We start from the raw sequence: 26,982 nt of genomic DNA, 5'->3' as shown, positions 1-26,982 counted from the left end.
TGCTGGTGGGAATGTAAACTGATACAGCCACTATGGAAAGCAGTCTGGAGAGTCCTCAAAAAATTATAAATAGAGCTACCGTATGACCCAACAACCCCACTCCGGTATATACCCGAAAAACTAAAAATCATTTATATGCAAATATATATGCAACCCCATGTTCATTGCAGCATTATTCATGATGGCCAAGACATGGAAGCAGTCAAAGTGCCCTGTAATGGAGGACTGAATAAAAAAAGATGTGGTACCTATACACAGTGGAATATTACTCAGCCATTAGAAAGGATGAAACAGCATCATTTGAAACAACAGAGATGAGCATTATGCTAAGAGAAATAAGTCAGACAGAAAAAGTTAAGAACCATACAATTTCACTCATATGTGGGAAATGAAACTGAAACTTATGAGCACAAATAGCAGTGTGGTGATTGCAAGGACAGGGATTGGGGGAGGGAGAAGAAGAAGGGGTCCTAATATGAGGTGACAGAAGACTTGACTTTGGGTGGTGGACACATGGTGCTATATACAGATTTTGTAACTTAGAAATCCATGCATGAAACCTATATGCTCATGTTGACCAATGCCACCCCAACAAAATTTAATTTAAAATATATATGCATAGAGACATTTGAAATAAATTCTTTGTTATTTTGTCAATATTATTTTAGTTTGTGTATTATCCCATAGGCCTTTTTCTAGTTGCCTTTGGTAATATCATTCAATTAGTTAACTCAGCTACTTCTGATTTTCCTAAAAAGCTTTGATGTTTCCTTGAAGGCAAGAATCATGTTTTACTTTGTGGGCACACAGATTCCTGTATGTGACTGTGCAGTAAGTTGAAAGTTGAATGAATTCTAAATAAGTGACCGAATAAATGAAAGAAGAGGAATCTAGATGGCATATTCCTTGAAGACTGGGACAATGTCTTAGTCATCCTTGAATTGCCAATGTGTCCCAGAAAACTTGATAATAAACGCGTCCTGGATAAGTTGTTAGATGAGAAGACCTCGTTTGTTTATTCCTGGCATAAACCCACAGCAAATAGAAGCAGGAGAAATGCAAATAAGACGGAGAGCTAAGTATAGTGCTAGACAGCCTTATAATTGTTACCTCAGCGTATCATCACAATATCAGTGAACTGGGTACATATTATTTTAGAGAGGCGGACACTGAGTTCTGAAATTTAAGTACCTCGCCCAAGTTCACATTGCTAGGATCAGAGAGCCTGATTATTCTTGCAAGTAATTTGCATGTCTTTCTGCAGAGATGGAAAGGTGGAAGAGGAAGGACCTTTTATAATAAAACATAAGAATAAGCAACTTTCCGAGTTTCCCTCGTGCATCGGAGGCGGCACGGTAGCTCTGGAGGAAAGAACTCTTCTTGCCTTTCAACCACAGACTAAGCAGGAACAATGCCATGAAGATCTACCCCCCTGGTGTCGTTTCTGCACTCGGAACGCAGGTGCTGGGGTCGTCAGGCGCGGGGGGACCCCAGAGAGGAACGGACGCACGCCGGGCGGTTGCCTGGTAACGCCCCGCTGAGGCGTCCCAGCGTAATAAGGTCCGGGAGAAGTGTCACTAGCCTTTAAGCCGGACCCCACAGCCCGTTGTCTCCGCGCCGGCGGCCTGTCCCCGCCGCCTGGCGGGCTGCGGCAGGGGAAATGTGGCAGGAGGAGTCGGATCTGTCTCTCAGCATTGCCCAGATAGTACAGAAACTCAAGGGCTCCAATTTGTACGCTCAGCTGGAACGCCAGGCCTGGGTGAGTGAGGCCGGTGGGAAGGGGTGGGGACGGGGCTGTGGCGGGCGGGCTCCGGGGGAATGAATCCCTGTGACCCCGGCTGCAGCCCCTCCGGTCTCCCAGCTCCGCTCCTGGCGCGGAAAGCCCTCTCCTCCAGGTCCCCAAGCTCAGCCTCGCGCGTGGGGTAATGGGTGTTTGAAGGAGGGTGGGGCGCATCATGCCTTTCTTTAGGACACAGAAACGCTAGAGATGTTTATTCTTCTTATAGCCTTTCACAGGGTCTAATATTAAAAACGGCTCGTATCAGTTTGGGCCACGCCTTGCCTCACTTTTTCCTCTTCTGTCCGTGGGTTTGTGCCTTAGCATCGCTCACCTTCCTGCCTCTCCCCTCCCTGCAGCCATCCGCCCTCTGTCCGTCCACCCGCATTCGCTGAGCATTTCCCTGTGTGCTGGGTCCTTTAATGCAGAGGGTGATGAAGAGATCTTTGTGTATGTGTGAGTGCCATGCAAATGGAATTATACAGGATGCACATTTTTTGTGCCTGGTTCCTGCCCTTTAGAATCATGCTTTTGTGACTCATTCGTGTTGTTGGTATCTCAGTAGTTTTCTTTTGGAAAAAAAATTGTTTTTAGTTTTCAATGACAGTTAACTTACAGTATTATGTTAGTATAAGGCGTACAACATAGTGATTAGATATTTACGTACCCTGATAGGTCTGATTCCCACATAAGTTCTATTCCTTTTTTAAAAAAAATGTATTTTTATTGATTTCAAAGAGAAAGGGAGAGGAAGAGATAGAAACATCAATGATGAGAGACTATCATTGATTGGCTACCTTCTGCACGCCTCACACTGGGGATCAAGCCCGCAACCCAGGCATGTGACCTCCACCGGGAATCGAACCTGGGACCTTTCAGTCCACAGGCCGACGCTCTATCCGCTGAGCCAAGTCATCCAGGGCAATTCTGCTCCTTTTTATTGTTGAGTAATAGTTCATTGTTTGGATAGTCTGTGATTTTTTTTATCCGTGATCATTGATTGCTGGGGACATCATGGGTTATGAAGTTATGGGTTGTTTCCTGTTATGGTGGTTTTAAGTAAATCTGATACAAACATTCTGGTGTAGGGTTTTGTTTGGATATTTGTGTTTTGTTTTTTTTTCCTCTGGGATAAATAGTTAGGAGTAGAATGGCTAAGTTGTATGATAAGTATATGTTTAATTCTGTAAGAATATGCCAGACTTTTCCAAAGTGGCTGTAGCAGTTTTGCATTTCCACCAGCAATTATGAGAGTTTCAGTTGCTCTGCATCCTTGCTAATACCTATGTCAGTTTTTTTAAATTAATTTTTATATATTAATTACAATGTTCTGGAAGGAGAGTAATGATACCGCACTGAAACTTTAATCACATTTTCCTAATACCAATGATATCGAGCGTGTTATCATGCTTATATCTTCTTTGGTGAAGTAAGCTGTTCAAATCCTTTGCCCATTACAAAAATAGTTTGTTCTCTCATTGTTGAATTGTAAGGATTCTTTATATAAAGGGCACAAATGTTGCAAATATTTTCTCCCAGTCTGTGGCTTATCTTTTCATCTTAACTGAGTCTTTCAAATAGCAAAACATTTTAATTTTGGTGACATGTTTTTATCAATTTCTTTTATGATTTGTGTTTTTTGTGCCTTACCTAAGAATCTTTCCTCTAGCAGTTTTATAGTTTTAGCTTCTACATTTAGATCTGTGATCCATTTCCAGTTCATTGTTGTGTATGTTGCTATGTAAAGCTTTTTTTTTCTTTTGCACATAGATGCCCAATACCACACCTATTTCTAGTGCTTATTTGCAGATTTCCATGGCACTTTTGTTGAAAATTCCTTTTGTACACACACACACACACACACACACACACACACACACACATATACACAGGACTGTGTCTGGCTCTCTATTCTGTTCCATTGACCTGTTTGTCTATCAGTAATGCTAATGCTACATTTTTTTTTTTTTTTTACTTTTGTAACTTTATAGTAAGTCTAGAAATCAGGTAATTAGTCCAACTTTTTTAAAAAAATTTTTTGTTTATTCTACGTCCTTTGCTTTGCCATATAGATTTTATCTTTGCTTTGCCATATAAAATTTATAGTTATCTTATAAATTACCGTATTTTCCGGACCATAAGACGCTCCGGACCATAAGACGCACCAGTTTTTAGAGAAGGGAAATGAAGAAAAAAAGATTCTGAAACAAAATATTCTAAAATATTTTATGTGCATTAAAACCCAACATCACAGTCATAAACACATGTAATCAACCCCGTAAAGTAAACAGCAGCATTTAGAACCATTTTAGAGCCGGGCAAGCACACAGAGACCACACAGAGCCGGGCAAGTAAAAAAACTTTCTTTTCCACATGTGTCAAACACAAGGCCCGCGGGCCAAATCCATCCTGCCAGGCCTTGCAATGTGGCCCGCACCGCGCTGTCATCACTGCACTCCGCTGCGTTTCCATCACAATGACAGTTTATGACTGTTCAGTAAACCATTCAGCCCGTGATTTAGGCTGGATTTTAGATTTTGGCCCCTTCTCTGATTGAGTTTGACACCCCTAGTCACTGTAGGCTATATTTGGACCATAAGACGCAGGGACTTTTTCCCCCCACTTCTGGGGGAAAAAAAGTTCGTCTTATGGTCTGAAAAATACGGTACTACAAAAAATCTTCCTGGGTTTGGATTGGGGTTTTGTTGAATTTATAGATCAATTTGAGGAGAATTGACCTCTTAACAATATTGAATTTTCTGGCTAATGAATATACTTTATCTCTTCATTTGTTTATATCTTTACTTTCTATTGTTGGTGTTTTACAGTTCAATATACAAATATTGCACATATTTTAAGATTTCCCCCTAAGTATTTCTTTTTTTATGGCATTATAAATGCTGATTTTTTTTTCTCATTTCAATTTCCAATTGTTTCTTGTTAGTATGTAGAATTACAATAGATATTTGTCTTTTTGCCATGTATCCTGCAGCCTTACTAAACTTATTTATTATTGTACCTCTTTTGTATATTGCTATTATGTGAATAAAGACAATTTTACTTTTTCCTTTCCCATATATATGTTTTTTATTTTTCTTGCCTTGTTTTATTGGCTACTGTTTCCAGTACAATGCTGTATAGATACTTTTTATTAGGTATGAGAAACTCTTTCTTACTCCTGTTTTTCTGAGAGTTTTATTATGAATGAATGTTGAATTTTGTTAAGTACCTTCTTATATATGTGATTTTTTTTTATTTTTAATATGTTACTATGGTGAACAATACTGATTGTTTTAGCATTTCAGGGATAAATTTCACTTGGTTACAATACATTGTTATTTTTATATATATCTTGATTTAATTTCCTAATAGTTTATTGAAGATTTTATGAATATTTTCATAAAAATATTGGTTTGTAGTTTTATTTTAATATCTTTGTCTAGTTTTGATATTAGTACTGATCTCAGAAACTGAGTTGGGCAGTGTTCCCTTCTCTTATTTTCTGGAAGATTTTATGTAGAATTAATATTATTTCTTCCACAAATGTCTGGTGGAATTTCGAGTAAGGTCAGTAAGGCCTGGAATTTTCTTTGTGGAAGCATTTTTAATAAAAATTTTTTAAAAAAAATCTATTTGGGCTATTCATCTTGTTGAATGTGTACTTGAAAAGCATTAGTGTTCTGCACTTACTGTCCTGCAAATGTCAATGAGGTCAAATAGACAATTTTGTTCAAGTGTTCTGTATCTTACTTTGAAGAGGCTTCAGTCAACACTGCCAGATGTTTTATTATCATGCCATTAGCTTCAGTTGTATCACGGCTTCAGATTTGGTGGCCTGCTGTGCACTTTGTCCTTAGAAAGGGTTCCGGGGTTCCTGGGGGATTTTCTCAGTGTTTCTAGGACACTTGTCCCTGCTTGCCTGTGCCCCAGAGGGGAGTCTCTCTCCATGCTCTTAGCCCTCCCAGCAGTAGTCTGCTGCTTGTCACCCGTGCTGAGCGCATGGCAGCGCAGGTGTTCTAATTCTCCTGGCCCTGGCCCCATCCACGTGCGCTGGGGTAGGTCTTTCTCAGTGTTCCTTCCTCTTCTCCCTTTGCAGTCAAATTCTGCCTTGTGTCGGTGGCAGATAATGGGTGACAGAGGTCCCTGCTCTGCCCTAGTGCTGGCTTCCTCTGCTTCAGACTGGTGTAGGATCCGGGGCCCAAAGGTGTTCTTACCTTTCCATGAGGAAGATGGTTTTGCATCTGCCTTACTCCCAGAAGCAATGAATTACTGCCTTTCAGAGTGGTTTGGTTTCTGAGTTTTCCTTAGAGGTCTGAGGCATTTTCCTCCAGGAGAGGAGAGTTTGGTTTTATGCTTGTTCTGCGGTGGCAGCCTGTCCCTCCATGCACACCTGTGCCGCAAAAGGGGGCTCTGTGCAGCTCCATGCTCTGCCCTCCGTCTTCCGTGTGGGCACCTGGTGTGGACCCATGGAAAAGAGCATGCAAGGGGGTGGGAATCGCCCTTGAGTTCTGACCTCCCAGTTATTCTACTGTAAATGGACATGCTAGCCCACATCTACTCTGCAATTGTTGAATTCTTAGCTAAATTCTTCTTTCTCACTTTTGTATGGGAGCCTTCTTCTCCTCCTGTTCTTTGTCAAACATTTGGGGTCCTCACTGTCCTTGGAGGGGCTTGTTACTCTTTGGAATTTAGTTCACCGGATTGTCTTATATCTTCAATTTTCTGGTGGATTCAGAAGTTATGATTTTGTAGATTAGACTGCTTTTTCTCATTTGTTAGGATGAGAGTAACACATCTTGTGCTGGCTTTCTACATCCTATGCATTATCAAAACTCTATTCTTAAGTGTTTAAAGATTGCATCTATGTCCAGAAAGATTGGTCTGTAATTTTCCTTTTTAGTAATGTCTGCCATAAGTGTTATATCAAGGTTATACTGGCCTGATAAAATGAATAGGAAAGTGTTCCCTCTTTTTTTATTTTCTATTTGCTGAAAGGTTGGTATGAGGTTGTTTTTTTTTTTTTTCTCCTTAAATGCTTGGAAGAATTCTCGAATGAAGCCTGTGTCTCAGATTTTCTTTGAGGAGGTTTATTTATTTTTATTAGCAGACTTGATTTTTTAGAATGGTTTTAGGTTTACAGAAAAAATTGAGCAGAAGGTACTGAGTTCCCACACATCCTCTCTCCTCTTGCGCAGGTTCTCCTATTATTAACATGTGTGTAGTGTGGTACATTTGTTGCAATTAGTGAACCAATCTTGATACATTATTGCTAAAGTCCTTAGTTTACATCAGGCTTCACTTTTTATTTGTATAGTTATGGGTTTTGACAAATGTATAATGTCTTCTGTCCACTATCCCAGTGTCTTACAAGATAGTTTCACTGTCTGAAAAATCTGTGCTCCCACCTCCTCATTCCTCTCTCTCCTTCTAAATCCCTGGCAATCAGTGATCAGTGATTTATTTATTTTATTTATTTTTTCATTTTTTTACTGTCACTATAGTTTTGCCTTTTAGAATGTCATATAGTTGGGATCATACAGTATATAGCTTTTTCAAACTGGCTTCTTTCACTTAGTAATATACATTAAGTTCTTCTATGTTTGTTTTTTGCTGAATAATATTTTTTGTGTGGATGTATCAGTTTGCTTATAAGTTCGCCTATTGAAGGATGTCGGTTGCTTCCAAGTTTTGGCATTTATGAAGACAACTGCTGTAAACATTCCTGTATAGATTTTTTTTTTGTCAACATACATTTTCAACTTATTTGGGTAAATATCAAGAGGGTGGTTGCTGATTATATGACTAAAACTATGATTAACTTTGTTAGAAGCTGACAACTTGTCTTCCAATGTGGCCATACCATTTTGCATTCCCAGCAATGAATGAGAGTTTCTGTTACTCCACATCCTCATCAGCATTCAGTGTTTTAGATTTTAGCTATTCTAATAGGTATGTTGTAATATCTCATGTTGTTTTAATTTGAAATTTATTTATTTTTTGTTTTTTAAATTTATCTTTATTGTTGAAAGTATTACAGTTGTCTCCTTTCCCCCCCTCCCCATTATTTATTTCCTCTACCTCACCCCAGCCCCAGCACCCCCCTTCCAGGCTTCACCATATTATAATCTGTGTCTATAAGTTATGCATATATGCACATAAATTCTTTGGTTAATAGCATGGACTAAGCATCTTCTCATATATTCATTTGCCATCTATATGTCTTTGGTGAGATGTCTGTTCAGATCTTTTGCCCCTTTTAAAATTGTATGTTTGTGTTTTTTAAAAAAAATTATTGTGTTTTAAGAGTATTTATTATGTCAGGCACAATTCTAGGCCCAGGGCATACAACAGTGAATAAGATTAAATACCACCTTCATGTAGAGATGATAGTGTTGAAAATAAGTACAGGTCGACAATGCCTTACCCAAAACCTGGGGCCAGATATGTTTCAAAATTCACATGTTTTTCAAATTTTAGAAAAGTAATTTATGTATATTCTATATGTTCTTTAATATCCTTACCAAGTTCTTGCAGCATCCAGTAATTATAGAGAATAATATTTATGTGGCAAATGTATGAATTTTCACACTCAGTGTGATCAATAAGGACTATAAATAGTCTTGTGTCAATTTAGGTCAGATTAGATTTTGCCATCAAATGAGTTCAAATCAGGGCAGATTTTGCCACAATTCGATCACTAGTTTTCAAAGCTCTTCAGATTTTGGAATTTCAAGTAAAGGGTTATGTATCTGCATCTATAACATTTAATGGTTAATAAAAAAAAATAGGGCAAGGAAATAAAAAGATAAAGCAGTGTAAGGAGATGATTACATGGGACACTCAAAACCTGTATTTGACTAGTTCTTAAGATAAAGAAAATAACAGACCTATACTATTATCTAATAAAGAGGGAATATGCTAATTGACCCTAGTACCGTAACAAAGCTAGTAGAGCCCACAGCCAATAAGGAGGGGGTATGCTAATTGACTGCCCCGCCCTCAAAGATGGAGGCGCCCACAGCCACAAGATGGTGGTGCCCAGTCCCCTCAGCCCTGCTGGGGTGGCAGGCACACCTGCCTATGAAGTCCCCCAACCCCCTCAGCACCCCAGTTGCCCAGGGCTGGCCTGAGCCTCAGGCAAGCCTCGGGTGGTGGCTACCCAGGGCAGGCCCAAGGTGAAGGCAAGCCTTGGATAGTGGTGGCTGCCCAGCTGCCCAAGGCCACGCAGGGCTCAGGTAACTAGGGCCAGCCGAGCAAGGCTTGTGCTACTGGCAGTGGCAGCAGCAGAGGTGTGATGGGGCATCACCTTCCTCTGATCGCTGGGTCGCCTTCTGCCCCTGAGGGCTCCTGGACTGTGAGAGGGGGCAGGCTGGGCTGAGGGGACCCCCCCCTCCAGTGCATGAGTTTTCATGCTCTGGGCCTCTAGTAGATTCATGGAAATGTAATTATAGATCTTTCAAAAGTAGTGCAGTTTTGGACTTGGAAAAAAAAGTGATAACAGCTTTGCCTTAGTTTGTATCAATTAGCTCAGACATGCAATATAAATCAGATAACTCTTAAAGGCAATTTTACAACCAGCTTTGATAATATACTTTTAAACAACTGGCTGTTTATTTGTTACATGCCTTTAAAATTTTAATCTAGTGGGCATTTTATGAACTGCTTTGATTTTGCCTGTCTGTGTCTACGCAGAGGGTCTAGAGCAGTGTGGCCCAAATTAATTAGAAAAATAAAACCACACAGCACATTTCTAAACCATATAAATTTTCCCTACTATTGCTTCTCTTTTAGTATTATAATTAAACGTTAACTCTATTTTAATGCATCTTTTTATTTATTGAAGTTTAATTATTTAAGATATTAGTGTGATAACATGGAATTTTGTGGTTCTAGAAAGGGATTATGTTGTGGTGTTATTTTTTTTCTGAGTTTCTTGAGTTACTTTATTATGAAGTCAATCTCCATCTTAAAATTGTATTTGCTCACTCATCCTCTAGACATTAGGATAATAGCCTAAATCCACATTTGATGTCTAGCACCAAATCAGCATTATTACTTTGTATCATGCATTATTTGTACTTAAAATGGATGTTGTGTAAAACCTCAAATGTTATTACCATTCCATTAAATATTTAATAGGTCTTGTTGTTCAGATTATTATTATAAATAATAGAATTGTGAAAGGAAGGAACCTGAAAGAAGATAGGCTTTGGAGAGAGAAGAAATAATATAAATGACAGGATGTTGTCATAGTCTAGAACCCAAGAGCATCTCAAGGCTAGTGCCTCTACTAAAAATTGTATGAGATTGTATCTCAAATACTGTTTTTGTATTCTTCATTACCAGTAATTGGCACCAGAATTTAGAGATCATAAAAAGAGAAAAGAATATGACCTTTCTTATTTATTTTAGAAAAATGCAGATCAAATGGATTTGATTAAATAGATTTTAATTAAAGATGTTTTATGTAAGGCATGGATAGATAGAACATGTATTGGCATTTAAAAGCCTTTGCCATGACTAAAGCTTATTATCACCTGTCTGTCTTTTTTCTCTCAAAGGTGGGAATTGGCAAACACTAGGGGAAGCTCTTGCTTGGGCTAGTGCAGGTGATATATATGAATAATTCAGGGACTCAGATTGAGTTTGAGTGAATCTGAAGTGATATTATCCTTACTCATATCTACCGTGGCTACTATCATACTCTTTAATCCTGGAAAGGATTAGACAGTGAAGAAGTGGATGATGGTGTACAGGATTTCAAAATAGGTAACCTCTTGTCTTCATAGAATTTATGTACTTGAGGGATAAGATGCCTATTAAAATGTAGGTTTGCTTTGTGTAAGTAAGATATCTCTTCATATTTTACTTCAGCACTGAGTTACTTAGAGAAGGTCATGTCAGATTCTTGAATTAGGCAAGGCCAACTTGAAATGAGAGGGAAACGATTGATTAGTAAAGGGGAAGTTTAGACTGTTTCAGGCATAAAATATGTTATGAAAAGAGGCTAAGAAGTAAAACTGTGGCATAAGGGGTGGATAAGACAGCCCGTGCTGGCAGAGAAGAGGGCCGGCTTGGTGATGTCAGCAAAAGAAAGCCAGAGAGGGCCCCATCCCCAGGTGAGAGAAACCAGAGCAGGGCTCCAGTTACACAACATAGATTGAGTATACGGCATGGTCAGCTTGCACAGAGCCAGACCTCCCATTTGGAAACTAAAACTCATTCCTGGCTATAATGCATGTCTACCAGGACTACTAGAATTACAGAAACAGATCTGGTCTACAATTTTAGAAAGAACCAAAACTATTAGGAAGCAACAGGAATATCCAATTCAACATTTAAAAAAAATTCTTTATTGTTTAAAGTATTACATATAATATTGCATATATTTCCTTTTTTCCCTATTAGTCACTCCCTATTCCCAACTCCCAGCACATGCGTCCACCCCCGTAGTGTCTGTGTCCATTGGTTATGCTCATATACATGCATACAAGTCCTTTGGTTGATCTCTTATCCCCTCCCCTACTTTACCCTGCTCTCCCTCTGAGGATTGACAGACTGTTCCGTGCTTCTATGTCTCTGGATCTATTTTTGTTCATCAGTTTATGTTGTTCATTATATCCCACATATGAGTGAGATCATGTGATATTTATCTTTCTCTAACTGACTTATTTCACTTAGCATAATCCTCTTCAGGTGAATGAAAAGGGTTATTTCTTTTTTACAGAAGCGTAATATTCCATGGTGTAGATCACATGTGTCAAACACAAGGCCCGCGGGCCAAATCTGTCCCGCCAGGCCTTGCAATGTGGCCCGCACCGCACTGTCATCACTGCACTCCGCTGCGTTTCCATCACAATGACAGTTTATGACTGTTCAGTAAACCATTCGGCCCGCAATTTAGGCTGGATTTTAGATTTTGGCCCCTTCTCTGATTGAGTTCGACATCCCTAGTGTAGATGTACCACAGTTTTCTAATCCACTCATCTGCTGATGTGCTATTAGGCTGTTTCCAAATCTTAGCTATTATTATAAAGTCCTGGAGAAATATCTCAAGCTATGGGGGAAGCCACTGAGAACTCTGGGATCTAATTCCAAAGCAGGGCTCCCCAGCAGAAAACACCAAACTGAGGAGGGTACCCACATAACATCTAGCTGTGAAAAGCTGTGGAGTGCTGTCTGCCAGGGAGTGGCAGCTGAAAGTTCAGGTACCCTCTTAAAGGGCCAATGCACAAAAATTCCCTTTGGAGCCACCCACTTTGTGTTCTGGCAGAGGGAGGTGAAATAGACTGGAGCTGTGAGAGCAGAACCCAGGACTGGGGACTTAGGGGATAGAGCTCCAAAGGTAGACACTCCAAGTTTCCTGGGTTGACTCATTCCCTCACACAGCAGAGGACATCTTTCTTACATAGACATATGCCTTGCTTGGGGGGAGGGGCAGGAGACAGATGACACACCCTATTGGAAAACACTTTGCCCTGAGGCCACTAAAGAGATTAAAAGTAACAATTAGCCTCCAGGCAGAAGCAATTGCCCCACCCTGTTGAAAAAACTCTTGCCATATCTGAGGACAATTGCCTGGGGGCAATTCAAGTTAGAATCTGTAGAGTTTGTGTCTGATCCAATTAGTCAGTAACAGCCTTTAACATTGTCCTGCATTAGAGATTGACAGATATAGAAGATCTACCTAAAACATAGTGTCAAACCCAAACAGACAACCAAAATGAGGAAACAAAGAAACAACCTCTCCCCCCACCCCCCCCTGAAAGAACTAGTGAATTCTCCAGAAGAAGAGATAAATGAAGCAGAGATAAGAGATTTATCTGAAACAGTTCAGAGAAATGATGGTAAAAATGCTCAAAGGTATGAAAAAAGATATAGTAGCTGTGAAAAAAGAACAGTCTGAGATAAAGAATAACATAAAACAAATAAAGAACACATTGGGAGGAAATATACAGAAGATTAGGGGAAGCTGATAATCAAATCAATGAATTAGAAGTTAGAGTTGAAAATATCACTCAATTAGAGTATCAAAAAGAAAAAAAAACAATTATAAAATAGGAGGACAGCTTAAGAGAGTTGTGGTACAATATGAAACGTAACAATATTGAATAGTAGGTGTGCTTGAAGAGGCAGAAAGGGAAAAAGGAATAGAGAAGGTGTTTGAAGAAATAATGGTAGAGAACTTCCCTAACCTGGTAAAGGAAAAAGTCACAAAAGTTCAGGAGGCACAGAGAACCCAAAACAAGAAGAACCCAAACAGACCCACACCCAGATACATCATAATTAAAATGTCAAAAATAAAAGACAAAGAGAGAATCTTAAAGGCAGCAAGAAAAAAGAAAACTGTTACCTACAAAGGAGTTTCCATAGGCTGATACCTGATTTCTCATCAGAAACTCTACAGGCCAAAAATGAATGGAATGAACTACTCAAAGTAATGGAAAGCAAGAATCTGAGACCAAGATTATTATATCCAGCAAGGCTAACATTCAAAATAGAAGGTCAAATAAAGAGCTTCCCAGACAAAAAAAATTAAAAAAAATAAATAAATAAGGCTAAAAGAGTTCAACACCACTAAGCAAGTATTACAATAAATGCTAAAGGGATTTCTGTAAAGGATTGCTGAGAAGAAGAAACAGAGAGAGAAACCTAGCAATATAGAATTAAAATAGCTATAAATAAGTACCTCTCAATAATAACCCTAAATGTAAATGGATTAAATGCTCTAATAATAACCCTTAAGGTAAATGGATTAAATGCTCCAATTAAATTAAGTTGAATAGATATATGACCAAACTATATGCTGTCTACAAGAGATCCACCTCAAAACAAAAGATACACACAGAATGAAAATGAAGGGATGGAAAAAAATTTTTCTCTGTAAATGGAAAAAAAAAAAAAAAAAAGCTGGAATATCCAACAAAATAGATTTTAAAAGCATCATGCTAAGTGAAATAAGCCAGTCAGAGAAAGATAAATATCATATGACGGAACTCATTTGTGGAATATAATGAACAACATAAACTGATAAACAAAAATAGAGCTATTTTTGTTCATCAAAATATCCTGTTATTTGCAGATTTTTGATATTTCTCACAATTTTTGTTTTATCATAATATGTTGATGCAGTTTTGGTAATATTATTAAACTTAAAATTCTTTTACTCTTGAAATATTAATTTTTATTGCATGTAGTATTATATGTAAGATACTTTTTCTTGAATAATTGGTATTTATTGCATGTAACGTCATAATTAAATTTGTTTTTCTAGAGATATTCATGTTTATTGTATGTAACATTATATTTAAGATCATTTTCTCGAAATATTAAGGATTATTACATGTAAACTATTATATTTAAAGTCATTTTTCTTGAAAAAATAAAAAGGAAAAATATAAGGGGGCGGGGGGGAAGAAACTTTGTCAGCCATACCAGAAACCCCTTCATTTGCCCCATCCTCGTCACAAACCCTTTTCTCCCCCACCACCTGATTTGGTAATCACTTTCCTGCATTTCTTGTTAGTTTTATTAACCAAATGTATATCCATTGGTCTATCTAACTTGGTCTTGCCAATTAAAAAAATATTTTTGATGTGCCTTTTAAAGTCCTTAAAAACTTACAGGTTTCCTTCTCCTCCCTTCTTTTTCTTTATAATTTATTGCTGAAGATCTGGCCCATTTGACCTTTAAAATTTCTCACATACTGGGTTTTTCTGATTGCACACCCATGGTGAAGTGTAACATGTTCCTCTGTCCTTTGTGTGACTTGTAAATTGACAGCTAGAGCGGACGCAGGTGGCCGCCAATGTTGGCAGCAAGTGTTCTTTTACCGAGAAGCGCATAGTGTCTGTCTTTTGCAATGTTATTAGCTGTTTCTGCTCAATGCCTAGAATTAGTAATTTATTGGGGGTTGCAAAATGGTGATATTCTAGTTATATCATATCTGTTTTAATTATTAGCTGGAATTCCTTTATAAAGAGACATTTCCTCTTATCTACTAATAGAGGCCTGATGTACAAAAATTTGTGCAAAAGTAGGCCTTCCTTCCTCCGGCTGCTGGCACAGGCTTCCCTCTGGCACCCAAAACCTGGGCTGGCTTCTTCTGGGCTGCCTGCAGACACCTGGGATTCAGCTGGTTTCCCTCTGGCCCTGGCTTAGTCAGGAAGAACGTCCAGAAGAAGATGTCCAGTCTAATTAGCATATTACCCTTTTATTGTTATAGACTAGAGGCTTGGTGCAGGAAAATTGTGCCTGGGGCAGGGAGGTGGTGGGGAGGAAGAGAGGGCCCTGGAGGGGGAAGTCCCTCAGCCAGGCCTGCACTCTCTCCAATCCAGACATCCCTCTTGCAATCTGGGACCGCTGGCTCCTAACTGCTCACCTGTCTGCCTGCCTGATCACCCCTAACTGCTCCCCTGCCAGCCTGATTGCCCCCTAACTACCCTCCCCTGTTGGCCTGATTGCTCCTAACTGCCTCTGCCTTGGCCCTCTCCAGCATGGCTTTGACTGGAATTCCTCCAGTCTAATTAGCATATTATCCTTTTATTAGTATAGATTTGTTTGCCCAGTGGTACAGTTACCATAGGAAAAGCAAGATAAATTACTTTTACTTTATTTACCAGTTTTCAAGGTAACAAGTTGGTTCCCTGTCATTCTCAATTCTTGTTATCAATATTTTTTTCCTCAAGGTGGCCTTGTCTGAAAAGGGTACACTGATCAGTTTCAAAAATTCACAGGTGCTAGGCTGCTCCAGTATCTTCAGACCTAATTCTCTTGATTGGATGAAGCCAAACCCTTCTCAGTTTCAGCTCCTGTTCTAAAATTGGCTTATCATATGTTCCAATGAACTTGTTGGCTATTTTGAAGTTCTCTGTTTTTACATACATCAGATGCCCTACTGCTTCCCTCTGTTTCCCCTCCACAGATGCTACTACCATCCATTATAGATCTTGTGTCCCCAGTTGCTTGTATTGTTAGGCTTCTAGGGGATATATTATCAAGTTTTGTTGCACATGTTTTCCATGGGATTTTGCTTTTGGTATCGAGTTGCTTGGTCTGTTTTTATGTGGAAATCAGGGAGATTATAAAAAGCAAAAACAACTTATTGTCATCAATGCTATCTTTCCAGAAATGGGTTAAATCCTAGAAGAGTTAGAATGAAATTGAGAATAACAGATGTTTCTGAGTTGGAAGATCTGGTGTTTAGTAATTGCATGGATGAGGTCCAAAAAATAGAAGATAAGGAGAAAGGCAGTAAATGGAAGATTATATTTTTATTTCATAGGTTTGAAATGCTTATGAGGTACTCTAATAGAAATAACTTCTTAAGAAGTAGGCTTCTTCTGATAGAGAGAGCTAAATGATGAAAGATCAACACATTGAAAGTCATGAAGCCATTATAGGTTCGAGAAATTTCTATTTTTGGTAAAAAATACAGTATGAAATATCAGTAGAAGAAAAAGCTTAAGTTGAAGATGAAAGAGACACTCGTAAGCATTTGTGAAATAGTAGTTTTATATATTTTCCATAAATATGCACAACAAATACAGGTTCACATTGAGCAGCAATTCAAAGAGGAAAATTCTATTCAAAAATCTATTTTAATGATGCAACTGGACTTTTGGTCATTAGGTGTAGATGCTGTATATGTTGATTATAATATTAGGAGAATGAACTTATAAAATCTATTTTTTCTATTGGAAAAATGATGTTAAATATTCATGAAGATAAGAGCACTAGATGTTGTTAGATAGTCATGAGCCAAACGTTTTTATATTTTGAGTAGAAATGTTTACTACCACAGATCCTCTATTTCAGAGTAACTGAAAAAGAGTTCTGACTTTTGAGCTTATCTAGTTAATTCCCAGGTGCTCTGACCTCAGAGCGAGGTTTTTAAATGGTCTGTACATTTGGACACGCTTTTAAAAAATTTTCATTAACATTAAATATCAACCCAATGACTTATCTTGACCTCCTTTTCTTTTTTTCTAAAATTAGGCCAGTCTTCAGAGAACTGATATTAAACTTGAATCTCTAAAAGAAGATATTAAGAGATTCTTTAAAACATCAGGTTTGTAAGTTGCTTTTTCTTTCTAATTCTTTAAGCCAAAATAAGGAAATACTGTATTTAAAGGAAATATTGATGTTTCTCCATCTCTCTTCCTCTCCCTTCCTGTAGTTTTATTGATTTCAGAGAGGAAGGGAGAGGCAGAGAGATGGAGAAACATCAATAATGAGAGAGAATCATTGATTGGCTGCCTCCTGCACGTCCCACACCGAGGATCAAGCCTGCAACCCAGGCATGTACCCTGACCAGAAATCAAACCATGACCTCCTGGTTCATAGGTTAATGCTCAACCATTGAGCCACACCAGCCAGGCTGCCTGGCTCTTCCTTGCCTTCCTCTAGGCACAGTTCTCATAGTACTAGTTGTGCAATGGCTAGGGATTTTAGCATTTGTTGAGCAACTTAATGTTAGAAGAAGGAATTTTTTTTCTCCCATCTTGAGAAATGGTGCAATAGTTTTACTTAAACAATAATATACTGTAATGTAGACAAGTTGGCTACTCAGTGTTTGTCGAGGGATATAATGAACTAAATTCTTAATAACACTACGTAGCAATTGGCAGCTGATAAAGTTTTTTCATAAATGAGTATAATGTTACAGTTTTAGTGAAATGCATTTAATTATAATATATATCTATCTTTGAAACTAATATGTTCTAAATTTTATTTTTTTAAAAAACAGGTTGGGAGAAGAAACTTCAGAATGCTGTTTATAGTGAACTGAGTGTGTGAGTTTTTCCTACCTATGTTGAAATATTATGTTTAGCTATATTTACTTTGTAAATGCTGAATACTGTAATGTTATATATATTCATGGTATTCTTTCTTATTAGTATTTTTATAGCATTTAAAATTAGTTAATACTTTAAAAATTACAGTTTTGCCTGAGAATAATAACTATATAGAGTTTTTATGTCACCAAAATTTATATTATATTACAAATTTATTTATTCAGTGTAATTAGGGAATAAGATGCTTCTTGTAAGTTAATATTTCAGAAAACTGAATTTTGTTGATTTTCTTTTCTACCATTTGGAATATTACCCTTTTTCTCTTTACAAATGACCCTTTGAACATAATTATGATATTACTAAGAATATCATACAAAAAATTAATCTCTTTGTGTATGTGGACTTGCTCTCAGCATCCATTGAGGTATATAGAACTGTTTGTCATTACAAAAACGTAGATCTAAAAAAAAACACAAACAAACAAACAAAAAAACAAAAAAAACCCAAAAACGTAGATCTAGAATGTTAGCTTTTGTAGATTATTTAATATTTCATCGTTCCTCAGTTATTTATTGAGTGCCTACTATGTACCAGTATCTGGAATTGCTCAATACAGTATAGCACGTGAAGAAACGTGCTCTAGGCGAAAGGGAACAGTGGGCTCAGAGGCTTGGAGGGGAACTGTGGCTCAGTGAGGGAACAGAAGTTGAACGGCTGGGTGGCATAGGGGACAGGGCCATGGTAAAGGCTGATATTAGCCACGTAGGCAGGAATGTGCTTCAAGGCTTTGTAGACTGGATCCTAATAGCATTTGGGTGTCAATTTAAAATTGTAAGCAGAATAGTGACATGATCATATTTGCATTTTATTCATTTAACAATGTACTAGTTATCTAGTATACGCCAGGCATTATGCTAGACACTGAGATTGCAAGCACTGGTGAATATGGAAGACATTGCTCCTGGCTAGCAGCCAGGCAAACTGGCAAATAGGTTGAAAATAGCATAAAAGCAGGGACAGTCTGACGGTGAATGCAGACCAGAGATGCTGGTTCCCCGAAACAGGGTCAGTGGGGAGGAAAAAGCTGAGAACTATTTTGAGGAGTTTAGGGGATCGGAAGAGGAAGGAGTGAAGAATGATGCACAGGTTTCTATCTGACAACCCTCTCTCTTCATTAAGTGCACCCAATTTCAATCCTACATTTCTAAATTTTATTGCATTTAGAAGGACTGTAATTGTTATTAAAATAGAAGGATTTTGGAACGATACTTAATTCTAAACCACATGTCCCTTTACAAATGACATAATGAGCACCATGAAAAATGGTTTTTAAAATGACCTTGCATATAAGAAATACTGAGGTATCATGTTTTCCTTTATGAAAGATGATTTATTCAGGTATACGGAATATATAATAGACTTTAGTGGGAAAAACAATTAGCTAGAAATAATCAGTAAGTGAAGGTGTCTTTAAATGAGGTAGGATAGGTTACTTTATTCTAGAAACATGTGTTATGGCATTTGAGCCTCTTTCATTTAGGTTCTGGGATAGGTACAGGTAGCTTAGTATGTCATTGACCCTTCAGATGCTGATGTCCCACTTTGGATGAGGAATTTCTTGAGAATTCAATGTATGGTTCTTGATTATGGAACATAGTTGCCTAGCTGCAGTTACAGGCCCTATAACTAACTTCAGTAGAAGTTATACTTTTTTTGTGAAAGAGATTGGAGTAAATCGAGTATCATGTTTTCCCATGGCCTTCTATGTGTTTTCACATCACTCTGTGCCTTTATCCCAACCATTCTGTTTTGTTTGTTTTTTTAAGGATTTTTAAATATCCATCCCAAATGTTTCCCCCTCAAGGTCTTCTGCTTGCTTTCCCTTTGCCCTAGATCTTTGTATGCTGGGCTGCTTCTTCCTAGATGCTCCCCGAGATGCCTTTCTTACCCTTCCAAAGCACTTTATCCCATTACCTGCTCCCATTTTCTCATGCCGCTTATACTGTCTGCTGTTATTTTATGTATTTATTTGTTTTTATAATTACTCACTGTCTTTCTTTACCAGAATGTCATGTATATGAGAACAGGGGATATTACCTTAATCACTATCATATATTTAGTACCTAGAATGGCTCAAAAATGTGTTGACTAAATAAATGTTTTCTTAATAAAAACAATACATTTTGAGTATAAAATGTAAAGTGAGTTAGAAAACAGAAAGAATTAATAAAACATTAAAATTTTAAATTTTATTAAATTTGAAAATGAATATATTATATAATAAAACATGGTTATTCAAATATATTATGTATTTCTATTATTATTTCAACTGTATAGAATATATAATTACATGGAAAAGGAAAAGAGTTGATATGTTAGTATGTTAATTGGTTTTTTTTTTAACCATAAAAAATTCCTCTAAATGTTTATATTTCTGGGATAAAATTAATAGTTATGACAATTATGAGCATTTACAGAGCCAAATAATATTTTAAATTACTTCAATTTATGAATCCAGATAATTATGCAATTTAACAAGTAACCAAATTGCTAATCTAAAACCACAGTACTTGTAGGGTAAGAGTTGAAGTTTGTCAGGCTGTTGTACCTTGTGCTGATACATATACTGCTAATAAGTATTCTCTCTCATTCATAACATGGGCTACAGAGGTAAGTAATTTCTAAGCAAGATCATTAGTTTAATTACCAATAGTAATGTACAATATTAAGCTGCCTCTTCTTATTCCTAGGTTTCCTCTACCTATTAATCCTGCAGTACCTCCTGAACATCTTAAAGAGCCTTTGGTATACATGAGGAAAGCACAGGTTGGCTATTGCTTATTTTTATTTTCCATGTCAGGTTATATAATGCAGAATGAGAGGTCCTTATTGGTGTCAGGAGTATATGTTATTCACTATATGAAAAACTGGGTAAGAACCAATAAAGTGATGTGAATAGTATTTATATACCCTTCTTTTTACTTTCAGTAACCAAGGATCACACGTATGTAAAGTAATCCTGAAAACACTGAGTAAAAAAAAAATACCATGTACCATACGGGTCTGAAATTTAAAATACTGGTATGATAGAAGTTCCCCAGCTCTGTGATATTAAATGGGGATGAAATGGGGATGAATTGACACACTGTCCCCTTAAAATTTTGACTTTTGAAGCCAGTATTGCTGATGGCATATGTGAAAAATATTTGTTCTCACAACAGGCTATTATGTACTCAATTGCGTTCTGTTGCAGAACTCAAAGGGACATACACTATAAATGGGCTGAAAACAACCAAAAATCACTTTAAAAGAATAAAATAATTTAAACAGAAAAACTGCAAAAAACAATTAAAAAAGAAAATAACTCCTGTCACGTGTCCCTCAGCATAGGCTCTCTCTACTGTCTACTTGTTGTCTTCTCTCAACATGAATAAGAAAATCATATTTGTTTTATGTTGACCATCAATTTTTACTACATCCATTTATTCATCTTCCAGTGGATTCATTTTGCTGCCTGTCAATCCTTTTATAATTCATTATTTACTAATATTACCTGGTTTCTGGTTAGGTTTTCCCCAAGTTTCTCCATGATTGTGTAGCCTGAAATTCTACCTCTAACTCACTAATTGTGAACATTTGCCAATTATTTTATTGAGAAATATTTAGGTTATTTTATTTAAGCGTCCATATCTTCCTGCTTTGCTTCTACATCTTTTTGGATCCATTCCTCTATGATCAACTGTCTACTGTGCATTTCTTCTGTTGGATCAAACTCAGCATGTCTAAAACCAAGTTTCTGATGTTATTTCTAAAATGAGTACATCTTCTGACTTTCCTAGTTCTGATGATTGGTTTCCATTATTATTATATTAATGTAGACATGAAATACTTTTTACCTCAGTTTTCCAAATCCATATAGTCACTAAGTTCTATAAATGATATCCACAGTCCTAGAGCCTTCAATTCTTTTTCATCATTATTACCATAGTGATCACAATGACCAAGGATGATGATCATGATGCCTATCGTTGAGTGCTTACTTGGATTCAAACATTAACGTCCTTGCCTTATTCTTATACCTCTTAACTTTCAATGAGTCTCTCTATCACCTTATGTAATCTCAACACAATGAACTTGAACTACAAGCAGATGAACCCTTATAATGTATTTCACTGCCTTCTAACAAACTTTTAGTGACTCCCAGTTGCCTAACAAAATAATTTCCTACTCCAAAGTCCAATATTTAAGAATTTTTATTATTTGTCTCCAGCTTCCCCTTTCACTTTATCAGTCTTTGCATATCTTATAATTGTCCTATGTGCCCATCTAAGTGAATTATTTTTTTCCCTCTTGCATCTTTAATACCTTTTTTATTTTTTTTTATCATCATGGAAAGCTCTTTCTGCCTGATTTGCATTATGAAAATCCTATTTATTTTGTGAGGATCAGCTCAAATGACATCTCTGATGTTGTTATTACCACGGTTAAAAAGTATCTCTCCCTCTTTACACTCTTGTAGCACACAATCATTTCATGGCCCTTATCACCAATTGCATTCCATTATAGTAATTTCTGTACATACTATTCTAAAATTTATGTAATTTGAAAGCAGTAATGATTTAAAAGCATTTTTATGCCCAATATATCTTGTATGCTAACCTATATATAGCAGGAGCTTAGTAAGTTTATGTTGAATGAATAGTAAAGGCATTTGCAATCTCTTCTACCAATGATTACAATATTCATTTAAAACATATTTACTAAATACCTACTAGGAGAAGACACTCTGCTGTGTGCTATGGAGATTCAGAAATAATTTAGATTCTGCCTTTACATAAACTCATGGTTTAAGAAAATTTGGACAGCCGAGACTGGTTTGGCTCAATGGATAGAGCGTCGGCTTGGGGACTGAAGGGTCCCAGGTTCGATTCCGGTCAAGGGCATGTACCAAGGGCATATCCCCAGTAGGGGGTGTGCAAGAGGCAGCTGATCGATGACTCTCATCGATGTTTCTAACTCTCTATCTCTCTCCCTTTCTCTCTGTACAAAATCAATAAAATTTATTTAACAAAACAAAACAAAAAAGAAAATTTGGACAAAAGGTAATTGCAATGTAAGGTAGAAAGTGCTGTGTGGAGTCAGAGGAAAAAAAAAATAGGAACACATTTGTAATAATCTGAACAATAAAGATTTATTAAAAAAGTAAAATTAAAATGAAAAAAAAAGTTAAAAAAAAAAAAAAGAAAGTGCTGTGTGCTCTAGGGGAGGTGGCAAGGAAGCTTTGTTAATGTTGACCTTGATCATCTGGCAGAGGTAGAATTTGTGAGATTTCTTCACTGTCAAGTCTCTCCCTCCCTCCTCTGTGTACTGTACTCTTTGGAAGGAAGTTACTGTGTGTAGTCCACACTTAAGAAGGGGTAGTCATGCTCTGCTTCCTTGAGGAGGGAGTATCAACAAATTATTTGGAATTTTTTCTTATGGAAGAGTTCATTCTCTCTCTTTCTTTCTCTCTTCCCCCCCCCCCCCCCCATTTATTTAATCCACTTATTTTTATCAGTATAAACTCATGGGTATTTACTTTATACTTTGGGTTTTAATCTAAAACTTCTTAATTTTGTTGCTTACAATCTATTCTGAATGTTAAAGGCTCAAAAAAGTTCTTCAGTAAAGAAACTGTTCACTTTGATTTAGTGTTGTTCAAACTTGGAACCCCATTTCCATGTGAAATGTGAAATATCTTGGGAACTACTTTGCTATACCCTTCAGAGAAAGCACTATTTGAAGAAAAGGATACACGTCATGATAAATACAAGTTCATGGGTTTTCTTGTGAAAATACTAGTAAGCACATGGAACTCTAATCATGTGCCAGGTGTCATTCTAGTGCTTTACAAGTGTTCACTCAATAATCATGGCAAGCTTGTGAGGTGAGTAATTCTTAAGATCTTTCATTCAACTTCACAAAGCTGGTAGGTGAAAGAGTTGGGATTTGAGCCTGGAAGTCTGGTTCCAAATGGTATTCAGCCTATTTCTCTGAACAGTCCAGAAATCTTCAGGCAAACTTAAGGTATGCTATGTGGCTGAATTTCCTCTGTTTTCTATCAGTCCGGTAACCTAAGCAAAAATGGGAAATTTGTTAGTTTTATATTATTTCAATTCTCATTCCCCTTCTAATTGGTCTTTCTGTCTTCTGTATTGTTACTCCACCTCTTAAAATTTCCAAGACTTTTAGGATACAATTCCAAACCTTTACTTTTGCTTATCAGGCTGTAACTGGTCTTGCCCCTTTTTATGATCCAAGTCTCATCTCTTGCTTCTCACACTATCCTTCCCCATGTTCCCACTCCCCTCCCCACTTCCACATACATGTACACTCTCTGTCTAATCATATTTGTCCTCTCCCAGTTGTTCCAGCAGGAGGATCATTGCTTATGCTGCTGCTTCTCCCTGAGACTCCCCATGTATTTCTAGCCATCTTACGCATATTCTTCAGGGATCAGGTTAGATGGTAGTTCCTTTTGAAAGGCTCTCTGACCCCCAGGTATCAGATGCTCAGTTAACTCTTCCTGTGTCTAATCCTCCACCTGGGAAGGCTCATTTGTATTATTACTAGATTCTGAAGTCCTTGTGAAACAGCATCAGTGTCTCTTTCCCAGCTGTATCTCCAACATCTGGCACAGTGTCTGTCCCGTGGTAGATGCTCAATATATATTACTTAAAATGTTGAATGAATTGAATAAACAAAAAATAGAAAATGTTCCCTCCTATTTATACCCCTTTTCCTAGTATAATTCCATACCTAGAATCTTATCTAAAGGAAAGAATCAGAGAAACACAGAAATTTATGTTCATGATAAGAGTAAAAACTTTAAAAGAATCTAAATGACTAACAATAGGGCTTGCTGAAATATAACATGTCATTTCCAAAAGATAATGGCATCAAAAATATAATTTTTGAGGAAATATTATGAAATAGGAAAGTGCATAGAATGTAATCTTAAATGGTAAAATCAAAATATATGACAATATAATTCCACTTTAAGAATGTACATTGAGTATATATATGTATACTCACATATATCTCAATTATTTTTGGATGATGGAAATTTGTGGATATATATTTATTATTTTATTCTTTACATATTCTGTTTTCCAAATTATTATTATTATTATTATTTTTTAAATATATTTTCTTGATTTTCCACAGAGAGGAAGGGAGAGGGATAGAGAGCCAGAAACGTCAATGAGAGAGAAACATTGACCAGCTGCCTCTTGCACACCCCCCACTGGGGGTGTGCCCGCAACCAATGTACATGCCCTTGACCGGAATCGAACCTGGGACCCTTCAGTCTGCAGACCAATGCTCTGCTGTTTTCCAAATTATTTTAAATGTGTTATATTTGTAATCAAAGAAGGATTACTAAAATATTTTTCCGTTAACTATCTGAGCTATTATTTCGTTTTATTTTATTTTTGTCAGAGTAAAGAAAATAATTTTTTAGTTTCATAGTTTCAAAGTGTTTTTTTTTTTACATGATGCATATTTATTATACAGTAGGGAGAGTGGGAACTCCTGTAATAATGTCAACATTAAAATCTTTAAAAATAAAAACAAAATATTATACAATTTAAAAATACTTTTTATTTATTTTCATTGTTATAAAAATATAGCAAGGTGATAGCTAATATTCATTTAAAGATTTTTATACAATTATCATTCTTTTATTAATCTGTGCCTCTTATGACTTAGAAATTACCTTATTTATAAAATTCTTGAAATCCTTTGAATTAATATCATACATTCCAATTATTAGGGAAACTGATTTTAAGCCAACAATAATTTCATTTGGCGAGGATATGAGTTTGGGTAAAAGGTAATATCTTCCTATTTAAACATTTTAAATGTAAAAGGCCATTTATTGTATTTTCCTTCTAAATAACATTTTAAAGCTTTATTTATCTTATAAGTCTTTTGGATAGAAAACATTACTTTTTTTATTTTGTACTAATGAACTGTCATTTTTTCAATAACATTGCTAATTCCATTTTTTGGAGGGGATGCTAAGTGTATATTAAAATTTTAATTTAATAGCTCATAAATAACTATGATTTTTTAAGTATTTATTTTTGAGAGTTAGGGTTTAATCACGTCTACAAATACAACCTGAGAAAAATTAACTATCTATAAAACTGGAGCTGAAGTAGATCTTCCAGTTTACCCAGTGCAACCTCTGGAGTTTATTGCTTTTTGCTTAACTACTTCTGAAAACAGAACTCAGTGTCATTTATTTAAGCCATTTGATTAAGTCATTCTACTTGTTGGGGAGTTTCTTTCTTATAATAACCAGTCAAAGGGTCCTTATTACATTTACACACTGATCCTAGTTTTGTGCATGACATATAAAAAGCATTCAATATATGTTAGTCAGTGAGCCAGTGAGTAAACAAAGGAATGAATAAACAAATGCCAATTAATTGAGATTAGAGTTCTTGAGGGAACCTAAAGTCGACCCAGCTTGAAAGCAACCACTTTCTTCTTGGATTTCCCTTCATTGTCAGTAAATTCTATTTCTGTTTCTGATATCTATGGAAATGACTTCTTTAACTATCTGGCTGAGGTTCTTGCAAGTAGAAAAGCTAGCATATAGACTAATCAATATTTTTTGACTGAACTAAGGTATGAAGATAACCAATCTCAACCAACCTCACCATTTCTATATAACTCATAATATCTTTAATTTTTTTAAATTAATTGTCAACAGTACTGAAACAATAATAGATTATTCTTTATGTTTCAGGGAAGTTGGGAAAAAAGAATTTTGAAGAGTTTAAATAGTATGTGCACTGAATTGAGTATCCCATTGGCACGAAAGGTACTTTTAATATTTAAGTATTTTACTATAAATCAAGCACTAGAAAGTATATTGAAGTTTAACTTAGGCAGATTTATCTTTTTTTTTTACTAGTATATCAGTTTGTTTTAAAACAAAAATATATAAATATTAATCATGTGTGTGTATTCTATATAGATTTGTGTTATGTATGCTGTAATACTTTTTATAATAAACCTATAACTTGAGAATAAGTAGAAATAAAGTTTAGAATTTACACTATAGATTATTTAGAGACTTGGCTGTAAAGGTTATAGATGCACATTAGAAATTTCAGTTACCTGTTGACTCCTTATTTTCTGGCTAATTAGCAAAATTGCCATATTTTTGATGGCTTACAGTCATCTTGTAATAGCTAATATGATGCCATCTTTCAGTGTTAACATAGGCAATGAAAAGAATGATTTGTTATCTCTCTACAGAACTATTTAGATGGAATAGTGTTAGCTTTACTTAGATCTAGTACTCAACATTTATCTGTCAGTCGGGGCTTCGAGCAAGGAGAGATGAAAAAGGAG

At 36.5% G+C, this 26,982-nt stretch overlaps 1 protein-coding gene across 7 annotated transcripts in view; it reads left to right on the top strand.

The window, feature by feature from the left end:
* Positions 1-1,531: 1,531 nt before the first annotated feature.
* The window catches only part of TBC1D19 (TBC1 domain family member 19), an 87,870-nt gene continuing 62,419 nt past the window's right edge, over positions 1,532-26,982 (top strand). For 5 of the 7 annotated variants that reach the window (XM_036418988.2, XM_036418971.2, XM_036419004.2 and 2 more), the window contains exons 1-5: positions 1,532-1,759; positions 16,775-16,847; positions 17,526-17,571; positions 20,325-20,400; positions 26,372-26,446. In XM_036418988.2, the coding sequence (XP_036274881.1) occupies positions 1,661-1,759; positions 16,775-16,847; positions 17,526-17,571; positions 20,325-20,400; positions 26,372-26,446 (369 nt within the window). In that variant the 5' untranslated portion in view covers positions 1,532-1,660. Of the gene's footprint in view, positions 1,760-16,774; positions 16,852-17,525; positions 17,572-20,324; positions 20,401-26,371; positions 26,447-26,982 lie in introns of all 7 variants that reach the window. The other 2 variants (XM_036419012.2, XM_036419018.2) reach the window with 2 other exon arrangements.

Source organism: Pipistrellus kuhlii, unplaced genomic scaffold, assembly GCF_014108245.1.
Source record: "Pipistrellus kuhlii isolate mPipKuh1 unplaced genomic scaffold, mPipKuh1.p scaffold_m20_p_1, whole genome shotgun sequence".
NCBI lineage: Eukaryota > Metazoa > Chordata > Mammalia > Chiroptera > Vespertilionidae > Pipistrellus > Pipistrellus kuhlii.
This window is presented reverse-complemented; position numbering and strand designations above follow the sequence as displayed.